This window comes from Bos mutus, chromosome 8 (assembly GCF_027580195.1).
Source record: "Bos mutus isolate GX-2022 chromosome 8, NWIPB_WYAK_1.1, whole genome shotgun sequence".
NCBI lineage: Eukaryota > Metazoa > Chordata > Mammalia > Artiodactyla > Bovidae > Bos > Bos mutus.
The window spans coordinates 95447388-95471520 of NC_091624.1; the positions used below are offsets into that span (position 1 = coordinate 95447388).

The window sequence follows — 24133 nt, forward strand, 5'->3', positions numbered from 1 at the left end:
TGTCCCTGAATGAGATGAATTTCCATGGCATGCTCAGATTGCTTTATTTAACACCTACAGGCAACCACTGTTAATGATTCTTTTCTCTCCTGGTAGCTGGAAGGGAGTTTTCATCTTCCTGGGGGATATGGTTGGGCCAGAGTCTCCACACATTGTCCATCTGCATCATTAACCTTTAAAAAGAGTGCAGTCTCCACCTCTCTTCTTTAATAATTAGCAGAAATTTCCTCCGTACTTAATACACAATATTCCCAAATTTGGCAAATGTGCTTCATATACCCCAAGACTTATGTCCTTTCTATTAAAAAAAAAGAAAAGAAATGAAGGTCTGCAAAAGAGAGACAATCTCCTCTGTAGAGCACATGGAGTTTCCTCTACCTGTGGGGGGCACAGTCTAGTCTTGTCTTCTGTTTTATTTCAATCCCAGGAAAATCCCATTCTTATCAAGAAAAATGTGTCAGAAAAAAGAATCCAGTCTACTCTGTTGCAGGTGGGTTATATAACGAATTTCCCAAACCAGCTAATAGAAGGAGGCTTTATCGGCATGAAGGCGGGAGAGTTTTGAAGGTGATGAGTAGCAGCAAGCTTTCTCCCTGTGGTGGCTGTGACCCCAATCATGGGGTGATAACTTCAAAGGAAGAAAAATGCCCCTTTGCCCTTTAAGATAGTCAACAAGCTTTTACAAGCAGGCGCCAAAGAGTCCACACTGTCCTCTCATTTAGTTTTTAATTAATACCCAATTACAGTCATATTTTCAGAGCATCCCTAGTTAGATCTCCATTAGCAGTGAGAGAGTACATCTGGATGGATATTATTGTGAAGAACACCAGGGGACTGAGTAAGAGATTCAGAGCTGCTGCAGGCGGCAGGGTGGGGTGGGGCACACACTAAAAAAATGAATCTCTACTGAATGGCGCATGCAGAACAGCAGTAAACGGAAGCCGCCTTATGAAATGATTATAAGGTTTTGTTCTACACAGGGCAGTCTCAGAGTTAAGAAGTAGCATGGCAGAGTAGAAACAGGAGGATGTTGAAATTAGACAGCAATGGGTAGAAATGCTATAAAATGAGAAAAACTAGTGGTTGCCAGTGGGGAGAGGGAAGGACAAGATGGGGTGAGATAGAGTATGGGATTAAGAGACAGACTACTCTGTATAAAATAGATAAACAACAAGGATATATTGAACAGCACAGGAAAATCTAGTCATTGTTTTGTAAAACTGTAAATGGAGTATAATCTCTCAAAATCTTGAAGCACTATGCTGTACACCTGGAACTAGTGAATATTATAAATCAACTATACTTGGTTAAAAAAAATAGTGTCTACCACTTCCGGGTTTCTGGGAAGATGAATGAGCTTGTTTTTATAAAGATCCAGGTACACAGTAGGTACTTAGTAATTGGTAGCCATTATTGCCTCTTATTTGTGTCTATAAATTTCAGAGGATCATATAGATTGGACTGAGTAATTTTTTTTTTTTTTTTTTTTGGAGAAGAAGAATGTGAACTTTTAAGGATACTTTTAAGTGATCATTCCCATCATGATCACTACATAGGGTTTTCTCAGGCACTTTTCTGGCATCCTGAATGATGGAGGAGGCAGGTTATTTCTCCTTCCTGAGCTTTTTGGTTGGCACTTCACCAGAGGTCTGGAGAGCTGAATGGAGAGATGGAGCAGGAAGAGGAGGAGGAAGAGGAGCAGGGTCAGGCATGGACTGTGGTGGTGGCAGCAAGACCTTTGCACTCTAAAGTTTACTATGTAAAGAAAGCTAAAAAGAATGGTAAGAATTGTACTGTAATAATAACTGTGATTACGTTTGAAAGATAGGAGGATAAAGGATTCTTCCCCCTGACTTCTCGATACTTTCTACATTTTCTCTTAATTTCTATTGGTGTATAGTTGCTTTACAATATTGTGTTAGTTGCTGCTGTACAGCAAAGTAAATCAACCATACATAAACATATATCCCCTCCTTTTTGAATTTCCTTCCCATTTAGGTCATCACAGAGCATTGAGTAGAGTCCTCTGTGCTATACATTTTTTTTTTTTTTACAATGAGTCAGCGTATATTAATAGTACTTTTATAATTAGAAAAACTAAGCTAAAACAACCCCTTATTAATTACTTCATTGTCCTATGTCTCATTCTGGATGCTTCAAAGAGTGATGTTTGAGGAACTTAGCTGACTCATGGCCCCATGTACACTAATAGGACATGAGGAGTTTAGAAATTCAAATTGTAGCCTCAGAAATCAGCACTGCCCAGGAGGCTAGGACCCTAGACTCCTTTAGAGCTTATAAAAGGCAAGGACAGAGTGTCCTCTATAAAAGAATCTGGTTTCATAAATACACCTCTAATTTTATTTTATTTTATTTTTTAAAAAATCTTATTTTATTTTTAAACTTTACATAATTGTATTAGTTTTGCCAAATACACCTCTAATTTTAGAAAAAGAAAAGTTGTTTTACTTGAGGACTCTGACTCTTTTTCCCTGGTCCCGCCCTGATTTCTGGAGCATTTGGTTCCAGTGTGAGTCAAAGTCTTATGGCCTATCCTCTGATACTGAATTTTGGTTCTCTGGGAAGCTCGGTGAACATGAATAACTTGGGACAAGTGCTGGCTTATCACACTGGGCCTCGCGCCCTGGTTTCTGTCCTATCGGCAAACCCGGGAGAAATAGCTACAGGGAAGCTTGTGGGCAGGGTGAGTGAGTTTTAATTTAGGCTGTTATCTTCTTCAGACAGATGGTTTGGGGCTCCTTAGGTCAAGCAAATGGTCCTAGCAAACGCTGTGGTGCTTGTTTAGACAAAAACACTTTGATTGATATTTCTGCACCAAAATAACTATGGAGAACAAGCTAATAGCCTGTCACTTAGCCAATATGGGTAAGCCATGAAAATGGGACAGCTGACCTGGAAAGTGAGCACATTTTGGATCATGAGGGAATATCATCTTATTTTTCTCTTTAGTGGATGGGGAGAAGGGCAGAGTCAAAAGAGAACTTGAAATGTTTGAGAGGAGCATCAGATGAAGGATGGCTCGTGTAGAAATTGGTTCAGTTCAGTCATTCAGTCGTGTCCAACTCTTTGCGACCCCATGCACTGCAGCATGCCAGGCCTCCCTGTCCATCACCAACTCCTGGAGTTTACCAAAACTCATGTCCATTGAGTCGGTGATGCCATCCAACCATCTCATTCTCTGTCATCCCCTTCTTCTCCTGCCTTCAATCTTTCCCAACATCAGGGTCTTTTCAAATGAGTCAGCTCTTCGCATCAGGTGGCCAAAGGATTGGAGTTTCAGCTTCAACATCAGTCCTTCCAATGAATACCCAGGACTGATTTCCTTTAGGATGGATTGGTTGGATCTCCTTGCAGTCCAAGGGACTCTCAAGAGTCTTCTCCAACACCACAGTTCAAAAGCATCAATTCTTTGGTGCTCAGCTTTCTTTATAGTCCAACTCTCACATCCATACATGACCACTGGAAAAACCATAGCCTTGACTAGACGGACCTTTGTTGACAAAGTAATGTCTCTGCTTTTTAACATGCTGTCTAGGTTGGTCATAACTTTCCTTCCAAAGAGTAAGCGTCTTTTATTTCATGGCTGCAGTCACCATCTGCAGTGATTTTGGAGGCCCCCAAAATAAAGTCAGCTACTGTTTCCACTGTTTCCCCATGTATTTGCCATGAAGTGATGGGACCAGATGCCTTGATCTTAGTTTTCTGAATGTTGAGTTTTAAGCCAACTTTTTCACTCTCCTCTTTCACTTTCATCAAGAGGCTCTTTAGTTCTAGAAAGGAGTATGTTAAATAATGATATTGCATAAGAGAGAAAGAAATTTAAGAGGTTAAGATTTTTGCAGACTTGTAACTCTGCAGATGTGTTGTGAAAAAGAGAAGACACAGTTCTTTAAGAACTTTGGTTTAACAGAATGAAAAGTCATGTGTCATTGCAGAAAATGAATGACAATTAGGCCAGAGTCTTGAAGAGTCAAGGTGCAGTAAAGTAAGGGAAAACAAGGAGAGGGTTTTTGTAGTTTTTGAAATCCTTTTTCATTTTTTATATTGACTTCTCTAACTTATCTTCCTACTATTGTTACCAAACCATGTTCATTTGCCTCATGCACAGCAAGTCAAAACCCTGAGACTCCCAAGATTCACAGCAAAGAAAGGGCTTATATCCCCTCAGATCCACCTACCTAAAGGCAAGGGGCTTGGGATATTTATGGGATAAAGAAATAGGATGGTCTTGGGAGTAGAGAGAGGTGATGGAAAGTAGGGAAAAACCAAGGTAATCTATGTTCTGTGCAGTATCTGAGTTGCATGCATTTTTATGGGATGTATGTTTAAAATGGAGGTGCTTAGCACGATCTGAAGGTGGAGTTTTTGGCTCTCTGATGTCAAAAGGTCATTCCTTGGACACCTGCACAGGTCCAGTTTTGGGGTCGGTTGTCGCCAACAGTCTTAGCCAGTTAAAGCAGACACAGCTGACTCCAAGTTCCTGAAAACAATTCTGACAAACATTTTATTGTTTGGACTAGGTGAAGGTTGTAGGGTAGACAGTTGACAACAAAATAACTAAGGCAAGCTTGCTCCATCAAGGTGCGCTACAAGCATATGGGTTTTTAACAAGCGGGAAGGCTAGCTCAGGAGTTTGTTAGTCACCAGTTTCTGTCAACCCTATGGCGCACCGTTTCAGGATAGGCCATGGTTTCAGTATTATATACTGTCTCTCATGCTCGTGGTAAATAAAGGTGATGGAACACTTGATTAATGTGCAGAAAGCAATTGCTATGGATGGAATTGGGCTTCCCACATGGCTCAGTGGTAAAGAACCCATCTGCTAATGTAGGAGATACCGGAGACAGGGAATCCTAGGGTTGGGAAGATCCCCTGGAGAAGGAACTGGCAACCCACTCCAGTGTCCTTGCCTGGAGAATCCCATGGACAGAGGAGTCTGGTGGGCTAGTCCATGGGGGTTGCAGAAGGATCAGACACAACAACTGAGCATGCACATATACACGCATGGACAGAATTATGTCTCCCCGCCCCCAATTCATATGTTGAAGCCTTAACCCCCAATGTGATTGTATTTGGAGATAGGGCTTTTAGACAGAAATTAAGGTTAAATAAGGTTATAAGAGAGAGGTGCTAATTAGATAGGGTTGGTGGGCCTAATATGAGGAGACAGAGAAAGAGATATCTCCCTCTCTATATGTGTGTGTACATGGAGAGTCCATGTACGGGCACAGTGAGAAAGCAGGTGCCTGTAACCCAAGGAGAGTGCTCTCATCAGAGACAGACCCTGTGGCACCTTGATCTTGGACTTCCCAGCTTCCAGAACAGTGAGAAATACATTTCTGTTGTTTCAGTCACCCAGTTCATGGTATTTTGTTATGGTGTTCATGCATGCTAAGTGACTTCATTCATGTGCAACTCTGCGACCCCATGGACTGTAGTCCACCAATCTCCTCTGTCCGTAGGATTCTCCAGGCAAGAATACTGGAGTGGGTTGTCATTTCCTCTTCCAGGGGATTTTCCTGACCCAGGGGTCGAACCCGAGTCTCTTGGGGTTCCTATGTTGCAGGCAGGTTCTTTACCACTGAGCCCCTTTGTTATGGAAGTCCAAGCTAAGATATCAGCAATGTTTTTGCTTTGTTTGGTACAGTTTTTCTAAATTACTATAGCAAGATCTTGGCCCAGGAATACTTCAAAAGCCAAGTTTAATTGTTTTCATCTCATTTCTTAAAGTTTCAACAACTGACAGATAATATCTCATGGCTATTTCCCATCACTTAGCAGTGACAATTTTTGCTGAAAAGAAAAGAGGTCATATTACTATACTCCTTGGAAAGCCTATTTCTTCACACCCATCTGTCTTAAGTGATTCTGTGGTTGGCCTTGAATGTAGGTCCCTCAGAACGGGTTCATCTAGATTTTTTTTCAATTGTAAATCTTGAACAATTTTATTTTACTATTTCCCAAGTAGATATTTAATAATTGAGCTATAGTAATGAGTGTAGGAGAAGGCTGAGCTTCTATTATAATTATAGTTATGATTCAAATATGATTAGTAATGCAATACTATTATGAAATATTAAAAGGATGAAGAGAAGAATAAATGGTATTTTAGAACATTCAAAAGCCAACATTCAAAAGCCAAATACATTTTTTAGGAAAAGTATTTTATTTTTGTGTCTCAACAGATGAAATTCATAACCTTGTTTTCTGATAAGACAATTCAAACATACAAATCAATTACAACAATGTGCTTATCAGCTCTCCCCTCCCACCCTTGTATTTTAAAGCAACTGACAATTTTGAAGGACACCAAGACAGTAGGGCTTAGCTAAACAATATGGCAATTAAAATTGGCCCTCTTAAGAAAATAATCACAATGGTTATTGAAAAGAATTGTCCTTTGAGCAAAACAGACGGCATGAAAAGAATCATCATGAAGGGAGCATTATAGCTTGCCTTCCAACAAAAGGAAGAAGGGGATGTATGTGAAAACAATGGTACAGAAAGCTGGGGAGTCAGACTGAAAACAACAGAAAACCCTAGGCAATAGATTGCTCCAATGAAATGCATCCCCTTGAAGATAGCCATTCAAACTCTTGTTTCATATTAGAATAACTACCCCACCCCCAGCACCTGGAAGTGAATCATTGCATAACCTTTTGTAAAAACTAGTTTAATCATTTTTCCAAGCTAAAATCTCTCAAAAAGAGGGGAATTTGTGATGGATCTCCTAGACATCATATATTAGAGATGAACCAAGCCAATTGATGGTCAATGCCATTTTAGATTCTAATTATAGAGGGAGCTGACCTAGGCCTCCCTGGGGAGAAGGGTTCATATGCAGTGACTTCATCTAGCCACCCTAAATCCTGTAGCCCCTTTGTGTTAGGGCCCCAGTTCTCCACACCATTCCCTCATGCTTTCACAGTAAACCTCACAGCACCCTTGTGAGGTAGGTAGTGTTATGGTCGTTTCTAGAGATGGGGATGCAGAGATGCTAAGTATCTTGCCCATTGAGAAGCATGAACCCAGTGACAGAGCCCTTAGAACTCTTACTCCAGATCCTTGTCTTTTTAGAACTTAACTACACGGACTCCCTGAGAGTGGATCATTAAAGCAGGTAGGTCCTTAAAGCCAGATTAGTACCTGGCCATTTGGACACTAAGGCCCATCTCTAAACTACATGATTTGGATGATGGAATGAGAAATCAGTTATGGTCAACGTGGAAGCCAAAGAAGTTAATATGGAGAAATGCAGGATTAAAGTTGGGGTTGCAATTGATAGCAGTTTTATTTATTGATGTGCTGTGAAGTTAGTATGATAGTGGCTACTCAGTCGGTGTTAAATTATTAAATCGATGAATGAGTAAATGAGTGAATGAAGGGAGATTGTGCTTGTATAGGTGGAAAATTTTGTACACATTTTAAAACTAGAACTGGAGAAATCTGATTTCCAATTTCTAGTCAAGAATGAGAAGGAAAGAGTTAAGTAGATTCCTAAATTTCCTGTGGGCATGTATTTGAGCTAATACTGGCAGCATTTCAAATGATATAGATACACAGACATTTAAAATAACTGTTAATATATAATCTGTGCACTTACTGGTTTCAAATCCAAACTGTAATGATTACTATTAGAGGCATTGCCTCATACAAAAACATCATCCATTCACCTTCAAAAGAAAATTCCGTTTTGTATACCTATTTTCTCATTGTCATTTATTTGAAAAACTTGTGTTCTCCAGTTCTTATCAAATCCTGTTTTGAAAATACATTGAACTGAAAACAATGAACTACTTCTCTCTCGAACTCCCAAGCCAGGGGACACTTTTTGGTTACTTTCTATTTGTGTAAACCCATTTTTTAAAAATTTTTTGTTCCTGAAGACTCAGACAGAAAACAGCTGCCATGTATCAAAACCAGCCCTGTGTTAAAACCAGCAATTTTTCTTTTTTTAATTGTAGTGCCATGGAAGGCTCTTGAGACCACTGAAGTAGAGGCAACTGGATTCTCCAAGTGTCGCTAAAATAGAAGAGCTTATGTAAATCAAGATGGTAGAGTTGACTTGGTAATCTCTTTGCATTCACATTTGTTCTCTGTTTAGTAAATTAATTCCCAGTAGGATGTTTATACTGATGGTAATACACAGGCTTAAAGAAACTCTGAACACCATGGTGTAGATTTGTGTGTGTGTGTTTTAAAAAGTGATTAACTTCCACAAGAGCACTGAATGTATGTAATGTGCTGTGCTTGGACACTCAGTCCTGTCTGACTCTTTGTGACCTCATGGACTGTAGCCCACCAAGCTCCTCTGTCCATGGGGATTCTCCAGGCAAGAATACTGGAGTGGGTTGCCATGCCCTTCTCCAGGGGACCTTCCCAACCCAAGGATCAAAGCCAGCTCTCCCACATTGCACGCAGATTCTATACCACCTGAGCCACCAGGAAAGCCCAAGAAAATTGGAGTGGGTAGCCAACCCCTTTTCCAGGGGACCTTCCCCACCTAGGAATTGAACCGGGGTCTTTGTAATCTTTTAGACTTTCATACATCCAGCTAATAGCCCATGAATAAAAGAATACTGTTGGAGAAGGAAATGACAACCCACTCCAGTATTCTTGAGTGAGAAATTCCATGGGCAAAGGAGCCTGGCAGCTGCAGTCCATGGGGGTTGCAAAGAGTCAGATAAGACTTAGTGACTGAGCAAAAGAATACTGTAGATTAAAGGTAGTGAATTGCCTCTGTGCTATGGCACCAGCATGCTTGATTTCTTGTGCTTAAGAATAATATGAGGAGCAATGCTGTGGATAGAAAAGGCTCATATAAATGAGGAGTATCTGGTAAATGAATTTATCTCCCAATGTGACAGCAAACAAAATTATTCAATATATGACTAACTTTCACAATCATATATAAGATTTAGGTCTTTCAAGCAAAGAGAAAACCTATGTAATAGTATGCTGTTTTTCACAGAGACTTTCCTTGGATTTTCATCTTTCAGACCCTGTCTTCTTAATGATTGAGTTCTGTTCTTAGTTTTCCTTATTAGAAGCAAACAGAATCATGGGAATTCTCAGATAAGCCATATATTTTCCATCTGCCTTTTCTTTTCCTTTATCTTTCTCCAGATGGTTCTTAGTATGTGTGGTTCTTAGTAATAGTATGTGGGTGTGTATCTGGCATTAAATGACATATACTATATAGAGAGCCTTATTGACATATTCTAATATTCTGAATTACATAGTTCAGAGTATTATGGAGTGATACAATGCCTGTATAGCTATAACAAGGGATTTTCTTCTCAATAATAGAGGGTCATAGTTTTTGCATTTAGGTGTTTATAAGAGTTAATGAAAGGCACGGGAGTGAGGAGCCCTACAAGCCAGCATTTTCAATTTTTCCACCCATCAGTGGCAGAATTCTCAGGTGAATTTCCACTCAGGAATCCCATTAAGGTGTTTCAGTTCCCTCCTTAACTTGGTCTTATTCTACATTAATCTTCACATCTTGTGTTTTAGGTCTGACAATGAGCTGATTATGAAGAGAATATTGAGTTCTACAATATATTTACCTGCCTTAATGGGAGTATCTAGGAACTCTTAACTCTTATATTAACTGTATCAAATGACATCTGGAATCACCTGGAGTGATATACTCATAACCAAGGAAAATAAGAGGGAGAAAAAGTCCAGCAACTCCCATCCCAATTCAGAACTCTGATGGGCTTCTAAATGTATGAAGCAACATATGGACAGAATGTCTTTATAAGGATAGAGCCAGAAGCCAGGCTGCTGAGTTAAGTATGCTGCTAAGTCGCTTCAGTCATGTCTGACTCTGTGTGATCCCATAGACGGCAGCCCACCAGGCTCCCCTGTCCCTGGGATTCTCCAGGCAAGAACACTGGAGTGGGTTGCCATTTCCTTCTCCAATGCTTGAAAGTGAAAGGTGAAAGTGAAGTCACTCATTCGTGTCCGACTCTTCGCGACCCTGTGGACTGCAGCCTTCCAGGCTCCTCTGTCCATGGGGTTTTCCAGGCAAGAGTACTGGAGTAGGGTGCCATCACCTTACTTCTCCGGAGTTGAGTATATTTAGTTCTTATTTAAAATTTTGACTCCATTATATTGTCTTCTTCCCTCTTATCCTTGTTTAAGAAAAAGTCCTGAAGTATCAGGGCTATCTACTCCCTGATCAGGGAGTTTATTGGACAAACTAACTTGATGTATTAGTTGACAGAGATGTATCCCTAACTATTTATGGAAACAATTTTTGTTTTGATCATGCTAGTTTAGTGGTATAAAAAATCTTCCAGGAGAAGGAAACCCCTTTCTGGTGGTAAGCTCTTCATCCTATAATTAAAGAATAGCAAGGTGGCCTTTTCTGAGTGCCTGCTGCTGCCTAGCGGTGATCTTGGGCTTTTTTGTCATTTATCAGTATGGCTTCCAGGTCCCATCCTTGCCAGCTGTCTGCTTCCTCCACTCACTCCCTCTTCACTGCAAGGCATCTAGCGTGAGCTCTAGGGGTGAAGATGAAAACACAGGATGACAGCTACCTGAGCATACCTCCCCAAAGCCCGTTCCCTTAAGCACCAAAAGTAAGGAGAGGACACTTTTGCTCTCAGAAGAAAGATTGCACAAGGGCAGTTTTTACATTGTCAGTTCTTTTCCTGTTTTATGTTAGACAGTCTTCTTTCCTTTGTTGTCAACATGCCTGAAGATAAAAGATTTTTCTCTGTTTTAATTTTTTGTGCCTTCCTATCTTACACAATGTCTCAATCATAGATAGTTGGCTGAGTGAAAGCTGACTCATTGAGGATGACTGGATGGTCATGTTGTGTGTTTGGCTTGCTGGACCCTACAGTACTTGTTCAAATATATTTCATGCCTAAAGTCATGGCCATTACTTGCCTCTGTAACCAACTGTAATGGATGGGATGATTTTGCAAGTGATACAGGATTAATCTTCAGTAAAGTAGAGTATTTTTCTAGTATACATGAAAGTGAAAGTCGCTCAGTTGTGTCTGACTCTTTGCGACCTCATGGACTATACAGCCCATGGACTTCTCCAAGCCAGAATACTGGAGTGGGTAGCCTTTCCCTTCTCCAGGGGAATCTTCCCAACCCAGGGTTCGAACTCAGGTCTCCTGCATTGCTGGCAGATTCTTTACTAGCTGAACCACCAGGGAAGCCCTCTAATATGCATGGTATGACCTAAATTTGGATTTTCAGCAGGTCAAATCATGGCTCCTTGGACATTTTGCTTATGAAGAATCTGAAAGCCTGGCCTCAGAGTCCTCTCTGAGTGGTTTCCATTCATCCCAGCAGTAGATTGATTCCCCTGGGCCTACTGCTTCTCTGACTGGAGTTATTTATTTATAGATTATCTGATCTAATCACAAAGATATTTAAGTATTAAATATTAAAGTTAAAGATATTTAAGTAACCTTATGTTCCTCATGAGCAAGGCTCATATAATTGACCTCTCTCAATAGGGAGTATTTTCTGATAGATGACTCCAATTGTTTTTTATTACATTTCATTTTTTCCCCTTAATAATAGCCAAATGGTTTTAACTGAGATATCATATGCTTAAGCCCTTTACATTAGTAAAGAAAACATGTGTTCTTAACTTATTTTACATGTTAATAAAATAAGTTAACTTGTTTTTACAAGTTAAAAATAAAACATGCCTACAATAAGTCAATAATAATAGTCAGTAATACACAAATATAAATCAAGGTACTTCTGTCATTAGCACTATTTTTTTTCTTTTTCTTTTTTTTTGAGAATAAAAACAAGCTATCAGGCATTAAAGAAAAAAAAAAGTTTTAAAGGTTGTTGGTTAGTAACTTCCAATCATGGGATATTCCCAGAATAAGACTTTGATAAGACATTAAAGAAAAACACACACACACATTCTGTTTCTCTTTTTCTCCTGCTCAAGCTTATCAGCTTTTAAAACAGTTACATTTTATTTAAACACTTAAAAAAATCAAATCACCCTCCCCCTCATATTTATATATGTATATATAAACAATAGTATTTAAGTTAATTATTATCTGGGACATTTCATACTATAAGGAAAAGGATAAAGCATAAGAAGACAACTGAGTTGTGTATCAAAGCAACACACAAGTGTGTTGTGTGTGGTACACCTGATTTTATAACTGGGGAGGAGAAGAGCATGGTTCTTTCCAAACAGCCTCGAAAGAGTTTGTTCATGACGTGGCTTCTGTCTCTTGCCATCACACAGGTATGTCTGACTCAGTGTGTTGCTGGACACGCATTGTGGTAAAGATTGAATTTTTTTGTTGGAAGTCTGATTTACTCTCCTGCATAATCATTGTTTGTTGATTACATTGCATTACAGTATTGATTTCATGGTAGTGGGGATCAAATATATTAAAGTAATTTAGAATAGGAGGTTTGCAATGAATGAAGAAAGCTAACATGGCAACCGAATTTCTGGGGTGATTTTTTGTTTTTGGGGTGTTTTCTGTTTTGTCCTTGTAGGATAGATACATCTTTGACTCTGACCCATTTGTAGTACGGAAAGTTATCTTTTGAACTTTTTGGAATTAATACAGTTGACCAATTTAGGAGAATGTGCATTTGCATTTTGTTGTCTTCTAATGGCTATTTTGCATATTAAAGGTAAAGCCTTCCTTAAAATATGCAGTACTCTCTTGATTATGCCAGCTCTTTGCTCATTCTGTTAAGGCTATAAATAAAGCTTCTATTTAAGGCTGGCATTATATCAACCCACCTGCTTCTGAAAGAGAGAGAAAAAAAAAATTAGAATCATTCAACCTGCAGATTGCTGTCACCTTGTAATTATGTGAATGGTAAGTCTTAACTTTTAAGTGTTCTGTGGGCTTAAGTGGAGGGCTTTTGAAAAAAAAGGAATTTCCGGTTTAACAATTAGGAATTTCTGAGTACCAATGAAAGGAGACTTTTCCCTGGAGAGAACATGCATTGATAGGGTGTGACAGCAGCTGGGAGATGACAGTGGTGGGGCAGGGAGAGCTGGAGAATGCGGAATCCTTTCAGTGGTGGCATCAGGAAAGGAGGCAGGAATCGGGGGTGGGGGTACCAAAGCTTTCCTGTCTCCGTGAGCTGTCTCAGGGGACTCAGTGGTCCATGCTCTTTTCCTCCTTCCTATTCAGCATGTTCTTAGGGAAAAGGTGGGGGAGGGGGAGGGAGAAGAGGTCTTAAAGACTTTGGCCAACTGGAGAAGGGCAGTCTGGGGTACATGTAAGTTTGTCTTGATTATATTCCCATATTTTGGAAAAGGAACATCAATTTCAGTTCAGGCCTGTTTTAGAAAATCAAAGCTTTTACAAACTTCCTAATTGTCTTTTTTTTTTTGGTGCAAACATTTATCCTAGACAACTTGTTGAAAAACTTACAACACGGTTTCCATTCTCTGATGTTTTTTGAGAAAATATTCAGCTAGGTTTACTGCTATCAAAACAGAAAAGCCAACGTCAGATTTGGAAACCTATCTTTAATCGTTAATGGAAAACGCAGTTTACTTGGCTAAATCTTGCCAATCCAGGCCGATGGCTCCTCAACCTTTTTTGCTAGGTAATTTAGCTAAATATTGTGGTGAATCAGTTCACATTTTGATCTTGTTCATTGTGAAACTGTCCTTCCCTGTAGCGGGACTTTTGCTGGAGTGAGACTGAGAAGGCTCCCCATGGAATGGTTTTTGAAGGAGTTAGGGGAAGAGTAATAGAGTTTCATGTCAAATGTTTGCCAAAGTACTAGGAAGCACACTCTGCTACCTAATGTGGAACTCAGAAATCAACAAGTCAGACAATACTTCATCCCTCAAGGCCTTCCATAAAAAATTGCAAGGATAACTCCAGAACTCCGCCTTCAGAAAATAGCAAGGATTTTAGTAGAAAGGATAGTACTCTTAAAGCCAACTGTGGAAAGTCAATGGAAATTACCAGGCACCTGATGTCTTAGTCTAATGGGGAATGTTTCTAAGACTTTACTCCCAGGAATAAAGGGATAAATCTTTACCTAAGTACTGTGTAGAGTGAATGGCTTTGGCCCCACATGTTTTGTTACTAGGTTCATGTGGCACAAAATCCATTTGGAATGGCTTATGTGAGTTCTATAAACATGACCTGGACATAGGTAATAGGGATAAAAAAAGACACTGATGAAAGTTGAAGAAGATGCTTCTTCAGTTAAGAAGATAACTATAAAAATTAGAAAGGAAATAGGATTAAAATGGATTGACATGTCTCCCTCCAACCTTTCTTTAGACTTTTTTTATATATATATATTTTTTGGTCAGGACTTAGCCTTCTAAGTTGAAAATGATGTTTTTTTTTTTTTTTTTTCTAGAAAGCTTCAAGACATATCTGTGATGCTGAATATCTTCTGAGAAAAGTTACTAAAGTTAAAGCAAATGTCTTGATGTGGAAATAAAGGGAGGTCCTGGAAGGGTAAAGTAAATTTACATGGGGCTCCAGTAAATTTTTTTTCTCCAGGATCACATCCTCTCTTTTCTACCTTATATATTTGTTCCTGAATGAGTTATGGAAAGTGACAAAAGTCAGGCTTAAAATTTAAGATTTGCAGGTGAGATTTAAATGATTAAAAAAAAATCATGCAAGATTATAATTTCTTCAGTTCTCCTCTGAGAACTGAAGAGAACAGATTTGACCAAACAATGGAAAAAGAATCAACCTTGAAGACTGTACAGCAAATCCTGAATGCCTTTATACTACTGGGTGGGGTGGGGGTGGGGTTGTTGGTGATAAGAAAAATTTCTGAGAAACTTAAGCAAAGCTAGAGTTATGAAAATGTCCTCTGGGACTAGGAAGTACAAGTCTTGGCAATTCTAGGGTTATATTTTCAAACTTTGAGAATATTTGAAAAACCCATAAATGCAATGACATTTTAAAAAAAGTAACATGAGAATTTGGAAAAGTAGAAATTACTTGCCAGAAACACATTAGGCCAAATCATTTGAGTTATCATACTCTAACAGAATAAATCAATTCTCTGACCATTAGGTCTTTAGCCAGGGAATTTTTCTTCTTGAAATTTAATGCCTGGAGAGTATACTTCATTGAAGATGCTTAATATACACAGAGAACTGGTCAACCTAGAATTAAATGCTGAGCCAAACAACTGTATTTCTTCTTGGGATAGTTTGAAAAAAAAAGTACTCTGGGAAGATTGATGACCCTTAGATGACTACTAGGGGAAAATCTGTCCCATGTGCTGATGTAAGATATTATTGTTTGTCACAGTCTAGTTGGATCTAATAAAGAGGTAAGCTGAAGTCACAAGGGAAAATTCCCTTTGTGAAATTTGATACTAGAGCCTCAAAGTTCTAGTCATTGGAACCCAAGATCAAAGCTTTACAGTTATAAAAAGGAACCCAAGATCTGAACAGATAGAATGTAGAAAATCAAGTGGCCATTTCAGTTACCTGTGAATCCATTACTATGATGCTTCAGACAAAGTCACAGCTCCTCCTAGAACTTTCTGGCCAGTTCATTTGTATGATCAGATCATTCATCCAAGTGGCATACTTTTTGGTAATCCATTCGAACCCAATTCAAATAGTAATTTTATTCTTCTTGGAAACATTGGGTTTAGGAATAATTCAGAAGAGTACAATTCCAGTCCAGTGTTAACTGAACTGGGTTCTGTGAAACTCTAGTTTTTCAAGATATTTAACAGTTATATCATGAAAAGAAGTGCCTCATGCTCAAATAAGCTGGAGAAACCTCAAGGTAAGCAAAATTAAATAACATTCATGTTTATTGAACTTCTTAGAAGATTTATTAGGCTCAAATATATTTTGAACCTCTAAGAGGTTGTTACAGCATGCATCATTTCCCCAACTTATTAGTTTATGAGACTTTTTTGGAAAGAACACTTATTAATATCCTAAATAACTTGTTCCAGGGATCACAGTATATAAACCCCCAAGAGAGTGCAGTCTCTTTACTTCCTGTGGAATAATAACTAAATCTTTTCATGGATGGGTTGACTTTAATCCAATTTCATTTGCCTAAGCTTTTTGGTCCACTTTTGACAGAAAATAGCAGAATCTCAAAGCCCTGTTATTAACTGCTAAATGTTTCTCTCTCTCTATTTTTTTTTTCCAGCTGGACAATTAGTTAAATACTTATTCCAAACAAAGTACTCTCCACTAACTTTTGGAAGACTCTCTGTCTACTTTAACTTTGTTCATTTTTAAATTTGAAAGATTCTGTTCCATTTCCATACAAGTTGGAACTGTGATAGAATTTATAGCAGGTCTTGACTCATTGTTAGATATAAATAAGGTAATTTCCATAAGAGGAAAATGAATTTCTAAATGGTTTATGATAATCATCAGGAAAGTCAAATGAAAAATTACTCAGGCAGTCCATTCTTCAATCTTTCTATCTCATTTCCACCCTTTATTAAGGGAGAAATGTGTTTAAACATGCTGCTATCCAGTTGGCAAAACAATTTTTGGACCTGTCACTTTTTTACTGGGGTCACTTTTATTTTACTGAAGTCACTCAAAATTTCAAATATGCAAAAAGTCAGCTCTTTGAAAGTTAAACTTCCAATGTGATATGTCAAGAAACAAATGCCAGACACCTTCTATTCCAGCTTATGCACTGTACCAAAGGGTGCTGTTTTTAAGGTTCCTCTCAAAGTGTGAAAAGTGTAGAAATCTATCTCTTCTATGCTAATTCATTATATCACATGTCATGAATACACGATAATCAGTGCTTTCCCAGATCATATGATTATAGTTGACCTTTGAACAACCTGGGCGTGAACTGTGCAGGCCCACTTATACACACATTTTTTTTCAACCATATATATTACAAGTATTGATACTATGCGATCTGAGGTTGGTTGAATCCATGGATGCAGACTTGTGGGCCAATTATCAGTTATATGAAGATTTCAACCGCACAGGAGGTCATTCCCCCCCTAACTCCCATGTTCAAGGGTCAGCTGTATCTGCTTTGAAAACCACTGACTTCAGCCAAATGGAATTATGTCTCATTTGAACCAGATCACTGGTGGGAATGGCATGATGCCATTTTTTAAGAACGATAATATTTTCACTTGAGTAACAATCATTAATACAAACTGAATTGGACAAATTCATTCAGAGGGGTGAAAGTGTCAGCATAGTTAACCTATTTATAAGAGTAAATGAGCTTTTCCTCAGTGGAGGAAAAAAAAAATATATTAGTAAGTGCTTTTAAATCCACCTTATTTTTTGCCACTTCTTTATAAACAAGACAGAGTCTTCTTTGTCTACACCAGACAGCTTTCAAAATAAAAATCAACATCTCCTCGGAAAGGAAGCAGAGAGACACCCTGGAGTTGTGCATTTAAGATGATACTGTGTGTAGAGTATTTGAATAGACAACATCAGAGGTGCAGTAGCCAGATGATTCCTCAGACCGGCAGTGACCCAGCCTTCAGACAACACTGTTTTTTAAACAGATCCTTAGTTGTATGGATCGCCCTGGTTTCTGTTGGCATCTGAGAAGAACTTATTATCCAGAGAGCTTTACACATCTGAATTTTTTTGATCTTAGCTATGAGCTGAATATTACCCTAGGAGTAGATATAAACATCACATCCTCTTCCCTTAGTAGCAATTGATGAAAGTAAAATCAAGCTGTGGTTAAAGGAATAAGTTTCATTACTGACACCTACCTTGCATTTTACAGATATAAACAGTGACACACCACTTTCTGGAGAAACCAAAGGCTTTGTTACAGTAAACTGGTCCAGTGTGATATCACAAGTATAAAAAATATTCCATTCTGTATCAAAACTAGGCACATGCCTTTATTTATAGTAACAGAAGTTAACAGAGTTGGGCATTTTTGCCTTGGGTCCTATCTCTTGGCATCCTACATCAGACAAAACTCATCTCTCCACATATATCCACCCATAACTCCAGGGATCTAGTCTCAGGGTTATCTCTATGTAAAGGAAGGTGAAGTCACACTTGGGTCAATAGTGGTGTGTAACTAAAAAGCACAACCTCTCATTCATATTGCTTTAAAACATATACAGCATATATGTTTCCAAAAAAAAAAAAAAAAGGAGAGTAAAGAATATACTGATTTCTTTGTGGTGTTGAACCAACAATATGGGATGATGCAAGGCTTTTAACAAAGGAGAATCATAGATACAAATTTTTCTGTCGAGTATGGTTTAGACAAATGCGTCTTTTTAATACGTAAATCCTACATTGTAGGTTGTTCCTTTTGATTTCTTCTTTTGTTTTTGCAGTGGTAGAAAAGGTTGAGTAACTGTCCACGAGCATGAGCCGAAGCTTCAGGTTCATTACTGAGATCCCCAGAATGCCAGTATTTGCAATGCAAACAATTAGTACCCCACTGTGTGAAGGGCTCTGACACATGCCTGCCTGCCTCTAGGTGGAGCGTCTCCATCACAAGTCCTCCTGCTTCTGCGGACCCTGCTTTGACACAGGGGAAGCTGCACTAAGCTGCCTTTTAACCTAGTACTTTTCTTGTGCCAGGCCATCTCACTGGTTACAGACAATGACACGGAAACAATAGTTGGAGCGGCCAACCCTCAAATCATTTTCATGTTGAACCTCCTGGGTCCAGCCACCTCCCCTTCCACGACAGCACCATTGTTTTTTCGGGGCACGTACTCAAGGTCAATGCTGTTTTTGTGTTTGCCTTTCCCTCGGCTCCACACAAAAAGGAGGAGAAAGCAAAATAACACCACTCCCAGGAAGGTGAAACAGCCCATGGCTGTCGACACCAGTATTGTCTTAAGGTCCAGGGAGAAAGTATTGGCGTTGGTGCCATTGGAAATGGTGTCATTGGAGTCGGTCATGTACATAGGGGTCCTGTTGGCATAAAGGAAGCGGTCTGAAGCGAATCCTTTGACAGTTAAGGAGGCCGTGAAGGTGTCGTTCCCGGCAGCATTGCTAGCGATGCAGACATACATCCCGCTGTCTTGATCCTGGGCGAAGCGGATCTCCAAGGTGCCATCACCCAGCACGGTGGCTCTGCCGTTGGACTTGGTGGTGATGAACCGCCTTCGAGGTGTCACCCAGGAGATCACAGGCTGAGGGTCTCCATCAGCATTACATTCCAGCTGGACCGTCTGCCCCTCATCCACAAGCAGGTGCTGCAACTTCTTTTCACGGATTTTGGGTTTTTTGCAGGTGAAGTAAAAAGAAAGGGCAGTGCTGTGGAAATCTTTGAATGACCTCTCACGGATAGTGTCTGGGCCAGCACACATGGGCTGCTGGCCACCGAACTGCAGGGTTGGGTGCCGCTGCAGGATCCATAGGAGACGGCAGTCGCAGGCCAGAGGATTGTTGTTAATGCTCAGGACCTCCAAAGCCCTCGGGGAGGAGAAGACGTTCTCTTCCAGAGTTTCCAGAAGGTTCTGAGACACATTGAGCACACGAAGGAAGCGGAGCCCTTGGAAGGAGTGAGGCTCAATGGTGCGGAGCTGGGCCCCCACTATATGAAGCTCTTGGAGGCGGATCAGGTCAGAGAACATGCCTGCCTCAATAGTGCTGATGGGATTGTAGGAGAGGTTCAGATGGGTCAGGTAGACCAGGTGTTTGAAAGCAAGGAAGGGGATGGTGGATAGGTTGGTGTTGGTGATGGAGAGGGAGGTGAGGTTGAGACCGTAGAGGCTGTTGGCAGGCATCATATCCAGTAAAGGCCAGTAGTCAATCTCGAGATGTTTCAGGTGGAACAGTCTTTTAAAGGCATACACGGGCATGTTGTTGATATTGAGATGCTTCAGGTGCAGGCTGATGAGGCTGCGGAGGTGTGAGAGGGCTTCTGTGGGTACTGCAGTGAGGTTACATTTCTCCAGTGTGAGCTGCTCCAAGCTAAGCAGCCCACTGAAGGCCCGGTGTGATATATAAACCAAATCGTTGTCCCCCACTTCCAGAGACTTCAGGTTATGCAAATCCTGGAACATGTAGTCCAGTAAAATGACAATCTTATTCTCACTAATGTCAAGCTTGGTGAGGTTGGAGAGGCCCGTGAAGACCCCCAAAGGGACCAACTTTAGGCGATTGCCCTTCAGGCGGAGGGAACGCAGGTTGAAGAGATTGTTAAAGGCTCCTGGCTCCACATTGGCAATGATGTTGTCACTCAAGTCTATCTCCTCCAGCAGAGGGTAAGAGATGAATTCTTCGGGGTTGATGCTTTTAAGCCTGTTCTTGCTGAGGTCCAAGATTTTGGTCTCGATGGGAATGCCCTCTGGGATGGCGATCAACCTCCTCCTGTGGCAGCTAACAGATTTGTTCTGGGCCGAGCACTCACAGCGAGCAGGGCAGCCAATGGTGGATCCCATGAAGATTAAGACCACAGCCAGACCCAGGAATGGCTGCCAACATGATAAGGCCGTGTGAAGCATGACTCCCCGTCTTAGTCTACACCTTGGTCACGGGCCTGCAGGAGAAGGGGCCAAAGAAGGGAGGAAGAAAAACTGAGTTAGGAAATAGATAGGCGAAGAGACATAAAGGAGACAGTGAGTACAATGAAAAAGACCCTAGATTTGGAGGGCTGCAGATCAGATCTGACCTTTAAACCTGAGAGCTGCCATCATTAACATGATCCTGGATAAGTTATTAATATTTCGCCTCCCTGTACTTCAGTTTTATTGGCTGTAAAATGGAAATAAGAGGGACAGTAATAGTACCTTTCCAGAGTTATGACAGCTTCAGTACTGAACAACTCTGTATGTGCGCTGCTGCTGCTGCTAAGTCTCTTCAGTCGTGTCTGACTCTGCGTGACCCCATAGACAGCAGCCCACCAGGCTCCCCCGTCCCTGGGATTCTCCAGGCAAGAACACTGGAGTGGGTTGCCATTTCCTTCTCCAATGCATGAAAGTGAAAAGTGAAAGTGAAGTCGCTCAGTTGTGCCAGACTCTTCACGACCCCATGGACTGCAGCCCACTAGGCTCCTCCGTCCAGGGGATTTTCCAGGCATATTGTGTTCAACTCTCTGCGACTCCATGGACTGCAGCCCTCCAGGCTCTTCTGTCCATGGAGTTCTCGAAAGACTATTACAGTGTCTGGCACAGACTGGTGCAAAACCATACATTTCGCAAAAGGCTTTATTTTGAACTTAAAGGACAGAAGCAGAGGTCAGTGGCTAAGAGGACATTTATGCAGTTTGAATCAGTGTCTTATCTCTGATGTTTTGATGTCATCCTCTTCAAAATGAAGCTAATAGAAGCTTCACTGAACATTAGGAACCTTGGGTTCCAAGTACAAAACAAAGTTACATTCAGTGAAAGAGGTTGAGATGTTTTACCTTCATATGTAAATATTCTGTTAAAGTGAAAGTGTTAGTCATTCAGTCATGTCAGACTCTTTGCCACCACATTGACTGTAGCCCACCAGGCTACATCCATGGAATTTTCCAGGCAAGAATACTGGAGTGGGTTGCCAGTTCCTTCTCCAGGGAATCTTCCAGGCCCAGGGATCGAACCCGGGTCTCCCGCGTTGCAGGCAGATGCTTTACCATCTGAGCTACCAAAGTCCCTTTTATCTAGAAGGTGTACCTCTTTCAGAATTCAGCAAATTTTGATTTATAGAGGGTTTTTCTTTTTGGAGGAAATAAAAAAATCCTCAAAATCTCCCTGACCTCTTCATGTTTATCATAGGTATGAGGCATCATAGTGGCTATGAAGATGAAAATTCTTTGAGATTTTTGGGTTAAATATGTAACAGTGGGAAGAGTCATTATTTTAAGAAAAAAAGTCTTTAAATAATAAATGAACATCATTTTTTTCGTATTCAAATTCAAACCCATTAAACCTGTTAAGCTGAAATTAAATAGATATCAAACAAGATTGGAACTGACTATGTTTTAAATGTATGTCATTAAGCAGACGCTGAACTTACTGCTCAACTGAATAGTGAGAAGTATGAACCTGAGATCCCCAGGGGTGTGCTTCATCCATGGACACCATGTTTACTCAAGGGCAAGTAATTTAAAGTAATATTTTTAGATATAAAGGTATTTGATAAAACTTCAGCATTCACTGCTGAATCGTTTAAGAGTATAAATCTTCAATCAGTGTTTACATATGTCTATGTATATATAACTATGTCTATATCTAAACACATCTATCCATAAAAATGACAAGTAAGAACAAACTGAAAGTGAATGAATCTCTAGAAAAAATGGCCTCAAAATGTAAGACAAAAGCAAAAATGCAGAAAGTGCTAGTAAAATCAATTAGAGGTGAGATAAGATTTAATTTTGCCACATCTTTTCCAATATTTCTTTGTAGATCAAACTAAAGTCTGTCTTGAAAACCAAAAGAAATCGACTGAGAAATTATTAGAACAAAGAGAATAAGTAAATTAACATATTATATAATAAAAATAATGTATATATATATATAATTTAGAATCATATAAATCATTTAGAAAATATTACTGTATAAGATGATTCCAGTCATAGCAATTCTGAAAAAGTCAAATCTTTAGAATAAACTAAATAAGAAATACACAGAGTATTACAACCATTCAGTCCTAATGAGGAAACAAAACTTACTAAAAAGAGGGATATAGTATATATTTCAATAGAAAGATTTAAAATTATAAAGATAATTCTCAATAAATACATACAGTTCAAAGAATATTTTTGGATTTGAAAAATTCTCAGGTTAATTTGGAAGAATATAAATACGAGACTAATCGGAAACATCAAAACTTAGTAATAAAAACACTCTTATGAAAAATTTAAACATAAATTACAAAACTATGATAAAAATGAGCATCATGCTGGCATGAAAACACAGTGAATGAAACAGACAGTAAAGAATTTTATCTAAATGGATTTGAGAAGTCAGCATACATGAAAAGTGGCATTTTAATCCAGTGAGAAAAATACAAATAACTAGGAATTTAGTGGGAAAAGTTGTACATCAACTTCACTGGTTCCAATAAAATAAATTCCAGATGAGGGATTAAAATGAAAGAACAAATAATATACCAGAAGAAAATTCTTTAATTTTATAATAATAGAATTGAAAAGCCTTTTCTATGACGAAAGCTAGCACGCATGAAAGAAAAGAATAATCTATTCAACTGTGTGCATTTGAAAAAAATTTAGTATAACAAGCAAGTAAACACACACACAAAGGCAATTGCTAAAATGGAGATTATCTTTTAGGCTTCTAATAGATAAGAGATTAAGCACAGTACTAAGCAAACAGTTCTTATTAATCCATAAGGACAAGAGGTGGATGTCAATAGAAAGCTAGGCAATGAGTGTAATAAAAGCTAAAAGCAGCTAATGTATGAAAAGCTGACCAACTTCACTTAAACAGGAGTATAACGCCTCTGCCCATCAGATTGACAAAGGTTAGTGACTGAAGAAACTGATATAAGAAATATAAACTGGTGTAACCGTCAGGAGGTAGAGGTACGACGATGAGGGGGTTAAATGATGCATTAAGTTTAATACGTTCATCCCTTTAAACCATTTTCTTAAAACATCTTCAAAACCACTTTACTGAGTAATGATTGCCATACAGAAACTGTGCAAACTGTACACACTTGATGTATACAATTTGAGTTTGGAGAGAAGTACGTATCTGGGAAATCATCACCACAATCTATACCATAAACAAGTGTACCATCTCCAAAAGAGGGTGGACCTTCTCTTCTTTTCTAGAAATGTATCATAGGGAAATAATTTAACTCATGTGCATAGATATTTGGTGCAGGCTTGTCTATAATATAGGAAACCTGGAAATATGTAATATTAGGATCTTAGTTATATGTTAAGATACAATCATACTACAGAATATGTGGTGGTGGTGGTGTAGTCGCTAAGTCGGGTCTGACTCTTGTGACCCCATGGACTATAGCCTTCCAGGTTCCTCTGTCCATGGGACTCTCCAAGCAAGAATACTGGAGTGGGGTGCCACTTCCTTCTCCAGGGGATCTTCCCAACCCAGGAATCGAACCCAGGTCTCCTGCATTACAGGCAGATTCTTTACCAGCTGAGCTATGAGGGAATATGTAGCCAATAACATGGAAGACTTAGGTCTGTACTTGTTAACATGGAAAGATGAATAGATATATACCCCT

At 39.4% G+C, this 24133-nt stretch overlaps 1 protein-coding gene and 1 long non-coding RNA gene across 11 annotated transcripts in view; one reads left to right on the plus strand and one right to left on the minus strand.

Annotated features, from left to right (window-relative positions):
• LOC138988923 (uncharacterized) overlaps positions 1 to 24133 on the plus strand; it is a 376732-nt gene that overhangs the window by 336706 nt on the left and 15893 nt on the right. For 2 of the 6 annotated variants that reach the window (XR_011465190.1, XR_011465193.1), the window contains 2 exons: positions 7986 to 13602; positions 14377 to 14477. This is a non-coding gene — a long non-coding RNA (uncharacterized lncRNA). Of the gene's footprint in view, positions 1 to 7985; positions 13603 to 14376; positions 14478 to 19219; positions 19794 to 24133 lie in introns of those variants that run through there. The other 4 variants (XR_011465191.1, XR_011465195.1, XR_011465192.1 and 1 more) reach the window with 4 other exon arrangements.
• LINGO2 (leucine rich repeat and Ig domain containing 2) overlaps positions 18616 to 24133 on the minus strand; it is a 1449181-nt gene continuing 1443663 nt past the window's right edge. For all 5 annotated transcript variants that reach the window (XM_070375980.1, XM_070375982.1, XM_070375978.1 and 2 more), the window contains one exon: positions 18616 to 20471. In XM_070375980.1, the coding sequence (XP_070232081.1) occupies positions 18616 to 20436 (1821 nt within the window). In that variant the 5' untranslated portion in view covers positions 20437 to 20471. The remainder of the gene's footprint in view (positions 20472 to 24133) is intronic.